This window comes from Saccopteryx bilineata, chromosome 2 (genome assembly GCF_036850765.1).
Source record: "Saccopteryx bilineata isolate mSacBil1 chromosome 2, mSacBil1_pri_phased_curated, whole genome shotgun sequence".
Classification (NCBI taxonomy): domain Eukaryota; kingdom Metazoa; phylum Chordata; class Mammalia; order Chiroptera; family Emballonuridae; genus Saccopteryx; species Saccopteryx bilineata.
In genome coordinates this window covers 227090383-227105615 of record NC_089491.1, presented here as the reverse complement: position 1 = coordinate 227105615, position 15233 = coordinate 227090383, and the positions used below count along the sequence as shown (strand labels likewise).

Below are 15233 nucleotides of genomic sequence, written 5' to 3'. Positions count from 1 at the left end.
GAGCAAAGTTTGCCCGGGCGCTGAGGATGGCTCTATGGCCTCTGCCTCAGGCGCTAGAATGGCTCTGGTTGCAACAGAGCGACGCCCCAGATGGGCAGAGCATCGCCCCCTGGTGGGCATGTCGGGTGGATCCTGGTTGGACTCAAGCTGGAGTCTGTCTGACTGCCTCCCCGTTTCCAACTAAAGAAAAATACAAAAAAAGAAAATCTATAACCACTGTGTAAGACACCCAGTTTTTAGACCCCCAATTTTTTTCCTGTTTATCCATTTTTATTTAGTTAGAAATATTTTCTAATTTACTTTTGGATTTTGTTTGATCTATGGGTTATTTATTTTATTTATTTTTGCTATTTATTTAATTAATTTTTACTTAACCCAAATTTTTTGAAAAAGGGTGCATCTTATACATGGGGAAACATGGTATTACTCTACTGCCATGAGTTCAACTATGATGACTCTTCAGTAGATCACCAGAAAAGCCTCTTGATTAATAAGCAAAGCTAAGTTTATTAAGCCTAATGTACTAAGTGGAAAACACCCACTTGACAACTTTAGTTGTATCTCACAGTAGGGAGATTAGGAAATGGTGTGTATAGGATTTTAGGACCTTGGCTGGGTAGTTTTGAAGTAGGTCTTGCAAGGTTGATAACTTTGGGATTGGGCAATTTGTGATGTCATGGCTTTGGATTAGTGGGTATAGGGAGGCAAAGGTTTTGAAGAAGGTCTTGATGACTAAACTACTTACTTGAGTAATAGCCTTATGTTATATTTTCCAGGTATATCCTGAAAGAAGCAGCTAGGTTATTTTTTACTTGGTCTCTGTGTTGTTTAAAGCAAGGACAGAAAATTATATTGGTTTTGTTAAATGAAAAAAAGCTTTTATGGCTGAAAGCTTTTGTGCAAAAAAGGTTTATTGAGCCAAATGGTAGCCAGAAAAGGCCAGATCCTGGGGCATGAAGTCTGAACCACCAGCACTGCTAGTGGAAAAGACAAACATGTGTCCAGTCCTGGAGATGATGGGCACTTTTATACAGATGATAGTTGTGAAACAGATTACACTGGCTACAGATAAGGGGGTGGGGTGGGGAAAGGTGAAGTGGGGGCAGTCCTAGGATCATTGCACAGCTAATAAGGAAGAGATGCGTACTACTTTTGATTGGTTTTGGGAAACAGTCCTGAAAGTTCATGCGTTAGCACGATGCTATGGAGTCTGGTGGTCATGACAGAAGTTGATTCAAAGCTCCAACATATAGCCAGGAATGTGTGCAGTTTTGCTAGTTGGTCCGCAGCTATTGACTGGTTACTTTCTCTCTCCTGCCCACTGTATTTTAATTTAGGATCTCTCAGACTTTTTCTGTCCCTGGTTTCTGTTTTTAAAAGCAAGACCTGGCCCTGGCTGGTTGGTTCAGTGGATGGAGCATTGGCTTGGCGTGCAGATGTCACTGGTTTGATCCCTAGTCAGAGACACATGAAAAGTGACCATTTGCTTCTCTTCCTCCCTCTCTTCCCCTTCTCTCTTCTCTTACTCTCTCACAGCCGTTGGCTTGATTGGTTCAGGCCTTGGCCTGGGGCGATCCAAGCATTGGCCTCAGGTGCTGAGGATAGCTCAGTTGATTTGAGCATTGGCCCCAGATGGGGGTGGCCAGGTAGATCCCTGTCGGGATGCATGTGGGAATCTGTCTCTATTTCCCCTCCACTCACTTAAAAAAGAAAAAAAGTAAGACCTGAGTTAATTTACATAAATCATTGGTTTGTTTCAGCTTTGCCCGAAGTTTTTACACACAAATTCTACTAGTCACACTTGGCCATTCAGTGCAGTTGCTGAATTAATAGGTATGTAAAATTGACATTTCATATGTAACTATTGCTTGCAGTTGAAATTTTGAAAAAGTTTTTGTTGGAAAATATTATGTAAATATGCTTTTATTTTAAAAAAAAACAAATGTATCTTGAATGATAGCATTAAGTATAAAGGGTATCTAGCATAACAGCTATTCAAAATGAATATCAAGTTAGTCAAATTAATTACTGTTTAACCTTTCCTATACTACTGACACAGTATTTTAATTCACTACATTCATAAAGCATTTATGTTGAAAGTATTTTTATTCTGATTAGAAAGGAAATAGATCTCTAGAAAATGAGAATTATGTTTTATAATAGTTGGGAAGTATGTAAAACATAGAATGGATTCATTTTTTCTGTTGTTAGTAGTTAGTAGGGGGATTAAAGTTATGTTTGATTTGTGTTAATCTTGTTTCCTCCAGTAGATAAAATGATCGAGGCATAGGATTGTCTTTTAATAATGCCTTAATAAACATGAAGAAAGAGGCAAGGTTGTGCAGATTTACATTATGAGGTCATGGTTTTTTTTCCTTGGGAAGATTTATGCACTTGAATTTTCTTTTAGCTTAAGGCTATATTTGAGAAACATAATAAGGGAAAATTATATTAGATATTTTTAGATATAGATTCTTTATCAAGGAAGGGACTATCTTAAAAAGAAAGCCACTTTTTTGCCCTAGTCAGAGCTTGGTTGGGTTAGAGCATCGTCCCAAAGCACATCAATTGCTGGTTCAATCCCCAGTCAGGGCACATACAGGAACGTATTGATGTTCCTGTCTCTCTCCCTTCCTCTCTTGCTAAAATCAATAAATAATAATTAAAAAAAAAAAGAAGAAAGCCGTTTTTTAGTTTCTTTTTTTCTTGATATAGTTAGATTATTCATAGTCTTGTAGCCGCTATTCAGGTGTTTTTTTAAAACCCCTGAGTGGACATGCTGTGGCATTGGAGCCCGGAGAATCTCCTTAGCCTGAGATCATTCATTCACACAGTGGTTCTCTAGCTTCCAGGTAGAGCAGCTGAAAATCATGGTGCTCTGGGTGGTGTATCAGATTTAAGTTTTTAATGAAACAGCGTCTTTCCTGAAGTGGTTGACTTAAAAAAGATCATTTGATTTTAATTGTAGGCAGCCTATGAAACGATAGTTTGAGAACTGTTATTTGTATTATAATAAATACTTTAAAATATACTTCACGAAGTATTTTTGGTTACAAGTTGATTGTATTACTGCTATTGTTGAGTTTTTCCCCTTTTCCTTTGATGTATTCCCTTCACACTTATTCTGAAACGAGGTTGCTAAACTAGGGTGTTAAATGAGAGATGTACAGAGAATGTAGAAGTATAAAAGCCACCATAAATTTGCTTAGACTGTGTTAAAACAAAAACAAAATTCAACCAAGTAACTTTGGAGCTCTAATTGTTACGAAGCAATTCATGAATGGGGGGCAGCATCCCCTCTAGAACTAGACGGGTCAGTGGGGGCGTGATACAGAATGGAAGGACTTTATGGGAAGCCCAGTGGAACAAGGGAGCTGTTAGTGAAAGAAAAGAAAGGATTATTTTGGGAGCATCCTTGGGGGGGAGGAAAAAGGTTTTTGTAATCCTTTAGGTTGCCTTGTCTGTTCTTTCTGGGTGGGGGATGGAGAAGGTCATGTCACAGATGACCTTACTGGTTTTTGACCAGAAAACTCCAGACTGATCAAGGTTAACTAAGATAACATTTTGGGGAGAGGTTAAAACTGCAGTTAGGTCACATATTAAAATATGGGCTTTTAGCATGAGGAACACCATTTTGGGTCTCTGGTTTTTCTCTAACAATTATGCCCTGGCCGGATAGCTTGGTTGGTTAGAGCATAGTCCCAATGTGCAGAGGTTGCTGGTTCTATCACCGGTCAGAGCACATGCAGGAACAGTTCAATGTTTCTGTTGGTCTCTCTCTCTCTCTCTCTCTCTCCCCCCCTTCCTCTCTTTCTAAAATTAGTAAATAAAAATTTAAAAAATTTGATAAGGGCCACAATTTGAAAAACATTATAGAAGGTAAACCTTCCTCTCTCTGTGTATGCAGCTTAGCAGAGAATGACGCTGCTCTCTTGTTTGTGCAGCAGCAACTGGAGTGCCTGCTGACACTCGGTTCCTGGTTTTCCTGTGATCGCTGGGCTGGCTCTTGGGGCAGAAGACCTTCTTTTCTCCAACATCTCTGTAGTGCAGTGATTCCTCCTGCTTTATACTTTTTCGGTGTAGTGAGGACCAGTATTTGTTCTGTGTATAATGACTGCAGAGTTTTGGAAAGAGTTAATTCTGTAATAGTGAGTGATATATAATATAATAGGGTACTATCTTTTAAGTTTCATGTTTTCAAATCTCAGGTGTTCTTAACATTTTAGCATTTTAAATGTCCTTAAAATGTTATTCTGTTGCTTGTTAAAGGATTGTTCTGAACTAATTGCTTTTTAAAAAAATGCAAACTCAAAATCTCTCAAAACTTGTTTCTCAGATAATGCATATGATCCTGATGTGAATGCTAAACAGATATGGATTGACAAAACAGTGATAGATAACCAGATATGTTTGACATTCACTGATAATGGCAATGGTATGACGCCAGACAAGTTACATAAAATGCTCAGGTATGTAAAGTGTCACACCTAGTCATGCTTTTCCCTGCTTCCCGGTTTCATGTGTTACATTTATTGTCCAAAGTTCTTGTTTTTTAAATGTGAAATATGGTACCCACAGTGCACTCTATTCTCTAAGTCAGTGGGCAGCAAACTACGGCTCGCGAGCCACATGCGGCTCTTTGGCCCCTTGAGTGTGGCTCTTCCACAAAATACCACGTGTGGGCGCTACCTTGATAAGGAATGTACCTACCTATATAGTTTAAGTTTAAAAAATTTGGCTCTCAAAAGAAATTTCAATCGTTGTACTGTTGATATTTGGCTCTGTTGACTAATGAGTTTGCCGACCACTGCTTTTAAGTTTGCCATCATTTCCACTGTTAGTTTTTCAGCAGTCTCTACCATTCCTCTCATCTCTCCCCCCATGTCTGGCTTACCTAAAATTTCACTCTTCCTTTCTAGAGTTGTAGTACATTGAATACGTTATTTTTACTTTCATGTAAATTAGTTTTAACCAGTATTTCCAATAAAGTGTACTGCTTTTGGTGGGGTGAGAGGTTAATTTTAAAAGGATTCAGAGGATGAGGAAGCAGCATAAAATAGTCCTAAGGTTTTGGGCCCAAGAGTCACAATACAGGATGTCAGTATGAAGCCAAATGTTCCTGAAATGGAAACTAAGATGCTTAGCACAGGTACAGGGTAGAGGGAGAATTAGTTAGCAGAGGCCTTTCTACTGTTCCTCATATACTCCTTACGCTGCCGAAAAGTCAAGGCAACCAACCCTCAGACTACGGCAGGCTTGCTGAGAGCAAGGAAAGCATTCCCACTTACAAGAAGAGATTGCGTGGGGTGCTGTTTCAGGGCCCCAGGGACCCGGACAGTAATGCTGCCGTTTATCCAGGGTGTGCCAGGCAACTGGCTCCTGGGTAGTATGTGTGCCCTTAAATCCCAATGAGGGAGACTTGCTTCCTTCATTTCAGAGATGGGAAAACACATCAAGGCAGGTTAAAACTTATTTGCCTATGCATATCATCTAGGAAGGATGAGGCAGCATACAAATGCAGGCTTTTTATATATGTTTTTGAGTTAAAAACATGAAGATTAGCCCTAACTGGATAGTTCAGTTGATTAGTAGCGCATCATCCCGATTAACACCAAGGTTGTGGGTTCTATACCCTGTCGGGACATATACAAGAATCAACCAAAGAATGCAGAAATAAGTGGAACAAGAAATTGATGTTTCTCTCTCTCCATCTCCCTCCCTCCCTTTCTCTCTGTAAAAATCAATAAATAAAAATGATTATATGTTTACTTTTAAAATCTTTTCATTTTCTTTTTAGCTTTGGCTTCAGTGACAAAGTCACCATGAATGGCCGTGTTCCAGTTGGATTGTATGGAAATGGTTTCAAGTCAGGTTCTATGCGTTTGGGTAAAGATGCAATCGTTTTTACCAAAAATGGAGAAGGTATGAGCGTGGGCTTCTTGTCTCAGACTTACTTGGACACCATAGAAGCAGAACATGTTGTTGTCCCAATAGTGACATTCAATAAACACCATATCCTTTTGATTTTGAAACGGAAACTGTAGAAACTGAAGAAATAATGTGGACCATCTATCCTTTTGCCTTCCTCCAGACTCTTGTTTTTAAATCACACCTTCCATTCTAGCTCCTGTTCCTGTTTCTTCCCCAACATCTGCATCTAAGCGCTGTCCCTATTCTCTGCGGAGTTGTACTGTGAAAATCCTTACCATTAGCTGATTGCATGTCGTGTTGAACTTCTTGTTGCCTTCCTCTTTATAGCAGTCTCATTGTGGTCTAATAGGACTGTGATCTGGCTTGAAAGTTTCACTAATTACCATGAAAAGCAGGATATCTATAGGAAAATATCTTCTGTGTAAACACATTTCAAATATTGGAAAGCATTAAATTAGGAATAATAAACTTGTTCCTGGCTTCATCCGCTGGGTGTTCATTTGAACTCAAACTGCCATTTTAAAACTTAGAAAATAATTTAGGAAATAGTTTTTCTGTGGTTTAAGTTTGAATTGGTTTTCATATTGCAATTGTGGGGAAAATACGTTGTTGGTCTAAGTCTTTAACTCAAGATATACGACAGGTGATTAATTCAGCAGAATCAAAAGCAAGCCTCGCTGCAATTCTGGACCATTCTCTGTTTTCTACGGAACAGAAATTACTAGCAGAACTGGATGCCATTATGGGTAAGAAGGGGACAAGAATCATCATTTGGAATCTTAGAAGGTAAATTCAGATTTCAGTTAGATGTTGATCATTGTGGAAGTTAAGTGCATGTGCCAGAATGATTATTACAGTCATCCATTGGTTGTTGCACAGAGTAGCAATGCATTGGAAGGGGCTCATGTTTTGGCATAGTTAATAATTTGTCTTTCCAAGGGTAGTTTATTGAGGCCACTTTGGTTTCAATTTGAGATAATTTCATGTTGTTACTAAAATAAATTTCAGCCCTCAGGTTTAGTCTCCATTGCACACTGTTCTTTCTCTGTCATCCCACCCTGTCCCCAAAACAGACGAATGAATGAATAAATGGGGAGATAAAAACCCAGCCAAGTCCAAGTTCGTATGAGTTAAAAGAGAAATTTTTGTCCGTTTGGTTCATTAGTTAAAGCTAAGCATGATTTAGCTCTGATGAGAAAAGTAATATAGATGAGACTTAAATTGGTAGTTCTTTTCTTTGTGATGAGAATAAGATCTTTTGCAAATAAAAGTTTTAAAATTTAGAATGAATGTACTATTGAGAGATAGAAGACATATTACACCATAGGAATAAAGCACAACTAATGGTAAACCAAAAATGCTTTAACTCTTGTCCTTTTCTGCTCTCTTGTATTCCCTTTTTCTTTCTTTTTTTCTTGCTTTCCTGTCCCTCCCCCAGTTTTCTTTATTTAAATTTTAAGGTAATTATAGATTCTTGTGCAGTTGTAGGAATAATAGAACGATCTCGTTTCCCCCGTGAAACATCTTAAACTATAGAACTGTAGTACAGTTGGTATTGGCATTGATACAGTCAAGATAGAGGACATTTTTATCACCACAAGGATTCCTCAAGTTGCCCTTCCAGTCCTCCTTAATCCCTGGCAACCTCTAACATGTTCTTTTTTAATTTTTTTTCTTAAAATGAGAGGAGGGGAAATAGTGAGACAGACTCCCACATGTTGCTCCATCTAGGATCCACCCAGCAATCCGACTAGGGCTGATGCTCGAGTACCTAGCTATTTTTAGCGCCGGAGACTGACACTCAGACCAACTGAGCAATCCTCAGAACCCAGGGCCACGCTCAAGCAAACTGAGCCACTGGCTGCAAGAGGGGGAGAGGGAGAGAAAGGAGAAAGGGAGGGGAGAAGAAGCAGATGGTCATCTCTCCTATGTACTCTGTCCAAGAATCAAACCTGGGACATTTATATGCTAGGCTGATGCTCTGCCCACTGAGCCACCAGCCAGGGCCTCAATTTCTATAACTTTTTAATTTCAAGAATGTTACATAGTATTGGTTGAGTTGGTTAGTGTCATATCGATGTGCTAAGGTTGTGGGTTTGATCTGGGTCAGAGCACGTAGAATAAAATAATCAACCAGTGAATGCATAAATAAGTGGAATAGCAAAGTGGTATTTCTCTCTCTCCTACACCCCCTCTTCTTCCCTCTTTTTTTCTCCCCTCTCATTCCTCCCCATCCGACTCTAAAGATCATTGGGTGATGAGATTCATGCAGGTGCATATGGCTGTAGTTTGCTTCCTTTTTCTTGCTGTGTACTAGTACATGTGTGGGTGGAGCCCAGGGTGTTTAACCATGGTACCTGTTGAAAGTCATCTGGATGTACAGTTTTGGCTATTGCCAATAAAGCTCTAGACCAGGGGTCAGGAACCTATGGCTCACGAGCCAGATGTGGCTCTTTTGATGGCTGCATCTGGCTTGCAAACAAATCTTTAATAAAAAAATAATGTTAAAAATATAAAACATTCTTATGTATTACAATCTATTCATTTCCTACTGCTAATGTTCATGGTTGCGGGTAGCTGGAGCCCAATCACAGCTGTCCTCCGGGACAACACCAAATTTTTATTGGATAATGCGTAATGTACACGGGTTGTTGTATGGCTCTCACGGAATTACATTTTAAAATATGTGGTGTTCATGGCTCTCTCAGCCAAAAAGGTTCCCAACCCTTGCTCTAGACATTTGTGTACAGGTGTTTGTGGGAATATAATCTTCATTTTTCTACAGTAAATCACCAGTAGTATAATTGATGGGTCATAAGGGAATTGTATGTTTAGTTTTTTAGGAAACTGCCAGAATGTTTTTCAAAATGGCTCTACTATTTGACCTTCTCATCAGCAATGTGTGTGAATACAGTTGTTTGTTTGTTTTTGCATTTTCCTGGATTGCCTTTTCTATCTTTTTTTTCTCACTTTTGTTCCCCACCACCACCACTACCATGGCGCCAAACACGTGTTTTGTTTTGTTAACTAATAGTATTTTCTTGCTTATCTTGCTTAAAATTTTACTCTTTTAAAAAATTGTTTTTACAGGTACAAAAATGCAACAGAGTTTGATTTTGATAAGGATAAATATGACATCAGAATTCCAGAAGACTTAGATGAGACAACAGGGAAGAAGGGATACAAAAAACAAGAAAGGATGGACCAAATTGCCCCAGAAAGCGACTATTCCCTGAGGGTATGTGTCCATGTCTTCTATGGAAATCAGAAAAATAATGAAATAATGGAAGTTATCTTGTCCACTTGTGTTATAAATGCTGCCATTGATCTCTAAATGAAAGTGTCTCAGATATGAGCCAACCTGCTAAACTTTTCATAAGCACACTGGTTGTTTTATTTGCTTAGAAGCCATTTTTAATTGTGAAGTCATAAGGTCTAACAGCATTTAGTTTTTTTCACTTTGTTGGTTATGTTACTTACATTGGGAATAGTAGAATCAGTATATCCTATGATGTCCATATTGATTAATCAGTCAAAATGACCAAATTCAGAATTTCTCTATTTTTAATGTAAAATACTCTAGAATAAATACACCTTTACTTCCTAAAGCAATGTTATGTATAGACTAGAGATAATGTACATTAATATAATTTGTGATAAATATTTCTTAAATTTGATGTTAGAAATAGTTGATTTTGAGATTGAGGAAATTAATATCTCAGTATAGCAATGTTGATATAAATTACTTAGTCATTATAATATGTCATACTAACCTTTCCCTTTATTTTTGTGCTGCAGTGATTTCATAACCCAAGCTGAGGACATTTGACATTTACTAGTTTACCATATAATTTTGTTAGCAATTCAAATGGCAAATATTACTATAACTTGATATACACCAATGTGTTACTGAGGTATCTCCTAATTGTTAAGAACATCTTGCTCAAGTATAGATGGGTCTAGAGGTAGCCAGAGGGGATAGTGTGGATTTAGTCTTCTGCAAAGTACAGCGTTGTAAAATATCATCAATGAATTTTAGAAGAGGCAAAATGCCACTAATTTTGAAGTCAGGAGAAAAAAAGAAAAGTTCAAATTTTAGTTTTGTATTGAACATTTCATCTATCCTTGAGTTATTCAATTCATTTCCTTTGGAGATTTCCCGTTTTTTGTTGTTTTTTTTTTTGTATTTTTCCTAAGTTAGAAGTGGAGAGGTAGTCAGACTCACGTATGTGCCTGATTGGGATCCACCTGGCATGCCCATCAGGGGGCGATGCTTTGTCCATCTGAGGTGTTGCTCTGCTGTAACTGGAGCCATTCAGCACCGAGGCGGAGGCCATGGAGCCATCCTCAGTGCCTGGGCCAACTTTGCTCCAATGGAGCCTTGGCTGCGCAAGGGGAAGAGAGAGATAGAGAGATAGGAGAAGGGGAAGGGTGGAGAAGCAGATGGGCGCTTCTGTGTGTCCTGCCAGGAATCGAACCTGGGACTTCCACATTCCAGACCGACGCTCTACCGCTGACCTAACCGGCCAGGGCCTGGAGATTTCTTTTTTTAATGTCTCTAGTATACTGAGTTTATTTTTTGTGAAAAGTATATATAGTGTATATTTTATTGAAAAGTTTATGGGTCTTTTATGGAAGTAGGATTGTATCTTTTTAAATAGATGCATAAGTAGTGTTGAATAAATTTGTAGGTAATTATTTCAAAAGAACAGATATTGTTTTGTGTCTTTACAGGCTTACTGCAGTATATTGTATCTAAAGCCAAGGATGCAGATCATCTTACGTGGACAGAAAGTAAAGACACAGCTAGTTTCAAAGAGCCTTGCTTACATTGAACATGATGTTTATCGACCAAAATATTTAGTATCCTTTGTTTTCCTTTTTATGATGCTGGATAGAGTTATACTAGTCAGGTGTATTCCCCCTTTCTCCTGATATTGAGTCTCATCCTTTAACTTTGCCCTTCTGTGCTTTTGGACTCAAATAATAAAATAGAAAGGATGATTTCAAGGGACTGAAATGGTATGTTCAGAATTTTCCTTAATATTTAAGACTAAAGCAGTGAGAATTACTTTTGGATTCAACTGCAGAAATAAAGATCATTATGGGATAATGATGTATCACAAAAATAGACTCATCAAAGCCTATGAAAAAGTTGGATATCAGTTGAAGGTAAGCTGAAAATGTCTATGTCTTTTATAAAAGAGTAACTTGTTATTGGGTCAAATGTGAAATAATATGCTTTTTGCCTGATGACTTACTTAAATGTCACTTTTTAATAACATTGGTATGGCTCTTGAACTTAGAGCACTTTGATATTAATTTCTCATTTGATTCTGAATAACCTTATGAGGGGGACAGAGTAGTTTGTGTTTTACAGATGAGGAAGTGTCGGGGCTCAGTAACTCCCACTTGATCTAGCGAGGAGGGCAGATCTCAGGCTCGGACACAGCTCTTGGGGCTGCATTTGGATCTGGATCCCTGGTTACTTCACACTGGGATGAAAGTGGTTGGTTTTAATTGATGCTGACTCAGTAGCCTGAAAAAGCAGCATCTGGTTGGTGATTTACTTTTTTGAGGCTAGTTTCTAAATATATTAGAGCCTTCTAAGCCACGTCCATTGTAGAATTCAGTTTAGGATAATGGACACTGTTCATGTCGGTCTGTTTATCCTTTACGTGCTTTCACAGAAAGTTTTATTTTGGTGTGTGTGTTAAGAATTCTGTGATAAATTCTGAAAATCAACTTTGTTAAGGGTTTTAAGTCTGGGCACATTTTGTTTTCCAATTCTATGACTTTTTTTTAATTTTTTATTCAATGAGAGGAGGGAGGCAGAGAGACAGACTCCCACTTGTGCCTGGACTGAGATCCATCTGGCAAGCCCATTAGGGGGCGGTGCTCCATTGCTCAGGTACTGAGCTCTTCTTAGTGCTTGAGGCCGAAGCAATGGAGCCATGGCTGCAAGAGAGAAAGAGAGAGAGAGAGAAGTGAGAAGGGGAGCAGTAGAGAAGCAGATGGGTGCTTCTCCTGTATGTCCTGGTGGGGAATCGAACTTGGGACATCCACACGCCAGGCTGATATTCTACCATTGAGCCAACTGGCCAGGACCCATTTTTTTTTTATGACTTTCAGGGTTTTTTTTGTTTTTTGTTTTTCTTTTATTTCTGAAGCTGGAAACGGGGAGAGACAGTCAGACAGACTCCTGCATGCGCCCAACTGGGATCCACCCGGCATGCCCACCAGGGGCGATGTTCTGCCCCTCCGGGGCGTCGCTCTGCTGCGACCAGAGCCACTCTAGCGCCTGGGGTAGAGGCCAAGGAGCCATCCCCAGCGCCCGGGCCATCTTTGCTCCAATGGAGCCTTGGCTGCAGGAGGGGAAGAGAGAGACAGAGAAGAAGGGGGGTGGGGTGGAGAAGCAAATGGGCACTTCTCCTATGTGCCCTGGCCGAGAATTGAACCCGGGTCCCCCGCACGCCAGGCCGACGCTCTACCACTGAGCCAACTGGCCAGGGCTATGACTTTCAGTTTTGATGTATTTTGTTTCATTCTGAATTCTTTGTATCATAGAATGTGTGAACTCTATACAGTATGATATTAAGGGTTTATCTTGAGTGTTATTCAGCAGGTTATAACTCTGTAGTACATATTCTATAATATATATATGGCATGAGCTCAGAATATAGCATTTTTACAAAAGTAAATGAACATTGTTGGGCTCTTTGTGACCATTAATTTCAGTCACCAAATAAATCCACAATTCTGGCAACCATGGTAAGAAGTATCAATAACATATTTAAAATGCTAGTTTTCATTTGTAATCAAAATAATACTTTTCACCAGAAATATTCTGTAATTAAATTTTCTGAATTTCTACTAATTGGAGATGTATTTTTTCTCATAGGTCTTAGTTCTTAAGTGTTTTGGGATTCAAAAAAAATTGTGTTTGCTATAGAATGTAAAATATTTTTATCTTTTACCACTTAGGAATCTGACTTAAGTAAGAATCATAGTCCTTTTTCCCACTCAGTTAAATTTGCCTTATGCATATATATATAATTTATGGTTAAACTTGACTTTGTAAAGACAGACTTTTACAACCAACTTTTTTGTTCTGTTTTGTTTTGTTTTGAGAAATTTTGAGAGAGAGAGAGAACAGAAGGGAGAGAGTCAGCAGTATCAGCTTGTACCATTTTAGTTGTTTATTGATTGCTTCTCATATATGCCTTGACTGGGAAGAGGGGTGGCTCAAGTCAAGCCTGTGACCCCACACTCAAGCCAGCAACCTTGGGGTTTTGAACCTGAGAACTCAGCATCCCAGGTCAATGCTGTCTGTCCACTGCACCACAACCAGTCAGGCATACAACCAACTTTAATGTTTTTCTTTACCAGATGATGGACTGGCCCTAGTATTTGCATTCTGTGGACTCAGTAAACATTTATTTAGTAGATATCAGTATGATTTCCCATGCTAGACGCTCAGTATAAAAAGATGGCAAGATACAGAGCATGCCCTCAGAGCTCAGTGTGGTGAGGGGGATGTGGTCTCTCCTTAGAGTGCCCTAAAAAGCTTGTTGGGGAGAACAGTGATTGAGATGAGTCTCTGTTGACTGTGCTGTGTTGGAAAGTCTGGCAGGGGATTTCCAGGCAGAGAACAGAGTATTGCAAAGGAAGGGAAAGAAGCTCTGAGATGATAACATTAAGGGCATAGTTTGCTGTGCCTGGCCCGGATGATAGTGGGAAATAGAGTAATGGGAGGGCCAGGAAGATGAGGCTGGAACAAAGGTGAACATAAATTGAAGGGTGCTGTGGTTTACAAGTGGTGTGAGATGCAGAACTACGGATAGTTCTGATAGAATAGGGTTATGATTAGATTTATATGGTTTCATCTATAGGGTGGAGCAAAAGTAGGTTTTCATTTGTTCGTTTGGAAAATAATACAATAAGTAATAATACGAGTAACTTTCGTGTATTCACAATCGTAAACCTACTTTTGCCCCACCCTGTGTGGTTATATTTATGAAAATAGTTACTTTGTAAATTACATATTTTACTTTATATGTAGGCTCAGAAGTAAAATATCTTCTCAAAAAAATACACTTGATAATCACACATATACACATATAATCAGAATATGACTCATGCTTTGAGTTCAGTATTTTAGCTAGCAGTTAACAGTAACTTGAATTTTTACCATTGTAGGTTTTTATTTCATTGCCATTAACAACTGGATGTATAACTTTGGATAAATAACTTTAATTTTTATATGCAAATTTATGGAATATTATGTGCCAGAGCCTTTGTTAGGCACTATGGATAGAGAAATAAGTTAGGTTTCTACTCTAAGGTGATCTTTTTCCCCTTGTATAAAATTGAGGGTGGTAATACTTGTCTGAGTGGATATTTGACAACAGTGGAAGTGGTTTGGGAGAAAGGCTCTAATATGTTTAGGAATTAACTTCCAGAAGCATAAATTACCACTGTCAACGTAAGCAACATCCAACCTGTAAAAATTTTTATGAGTTACCCAAGCCAAACTGATAATTGGTAGGAAGCAAGATCTTGGAAATAGTAGTTTTGCATTTTATTTTATTCATTACAATCAAAGGAGGAGGCTTAAGGTGATTACAAGAAAGCCATAGATTAGGAGGAGGGAGAAAGCACAGTTGGGGAAATCTCTGGGATTGGACAAAAGTAAAAGGAATAGGCACATATTTCATTTACATTGGTGGGTGTAGGATAGTTAAGTCAATAGTGAACATAATAATAACAATGAGGGCATTTGTGGCTTTGTGTCCTGCCATTCTAAAGGTTTGTTATTGCAGATGCAAAATGACATTAGACAGGCTCAGAGTAGGTAAATACTGACTTTTGTCAGGGAACATACATGCTTACCATAGGAGTACTCACCAAGAACTGCTTTTAGTTAGTAAGTTTTAATTCCAGACCATCCTGTGTGGTAACTTTAGGTCTCTGAGTGTGCCATGCCCAAGGCTGCCATGCAGGCCTCCCTTGATCTTGTCAGATTTAGTATGTTGCCCCCTTTTTCTCCACACCTATCAGATACTGTTTTTCAGTCTAAATTTCAATGAGTTAAAATACAGGAAAATGTTAGATACAATTATCAACCTTCGTGGGTTATTTTGAGCATCATGTCTTATGCTTAAAAAGCCAATTTCACTTTTTTTTCAGGCAAACAACTTGGGTGTTGGAGTAGTGGGAATTATAGAGTGCAATTTCCTAAAGCCAACGCATAACAAACAAGATTTCGACTATACTAACGAGTACAGGTGTGTTACCTATTT

At 38.7% G+C, this 15233-nt stretch overlaps 1 protein-coding gene across 2 annotated transcripts in view; it reads left to right on the top strand.

The window, feature by feature from the left end:
- MORC3 (MORC family CW-type zinc finger 3) overlaps window positions 1–15233 on the top strand; it is a 52361-nt gene that overhangs the window by 13062 nt on the left and 24066 nt on the right. Inside the window, exons 2-9 of one of the 2 annotated variants that reach the window (XM_066259416.1) lie at window positions 1761–1833; window positions 4337–4469; window positions 5798–6012; window positions 6570–6717; window positions 9022–9169; window positions 10666–10794; window positions 10984–11103; window positions 15121–15218. In XM_066259416.1, the coding sequence (XP_066115513.1) occupies window positions 1761–1833; window positions 4337–4469; window positions 5798–6012; window positions 6570–6717; window positions 9022–9169; window positions 10666–10794; window positions 10984–11103; window positions 15121–15218 (1064 nt within the window). The remainder of the gene's footprint in view (window positions 1–1760; window positions 1834–4336; window positions 4470–5797; window positions 6013–6569; window positions 6718–9021; window positions 9170–10665; window positions 10795–10983; window positions 11104–15120; window positions 15219–15233) is intronic. The other variant, XM_066259417.1, reaches the window with a different exon arrangement.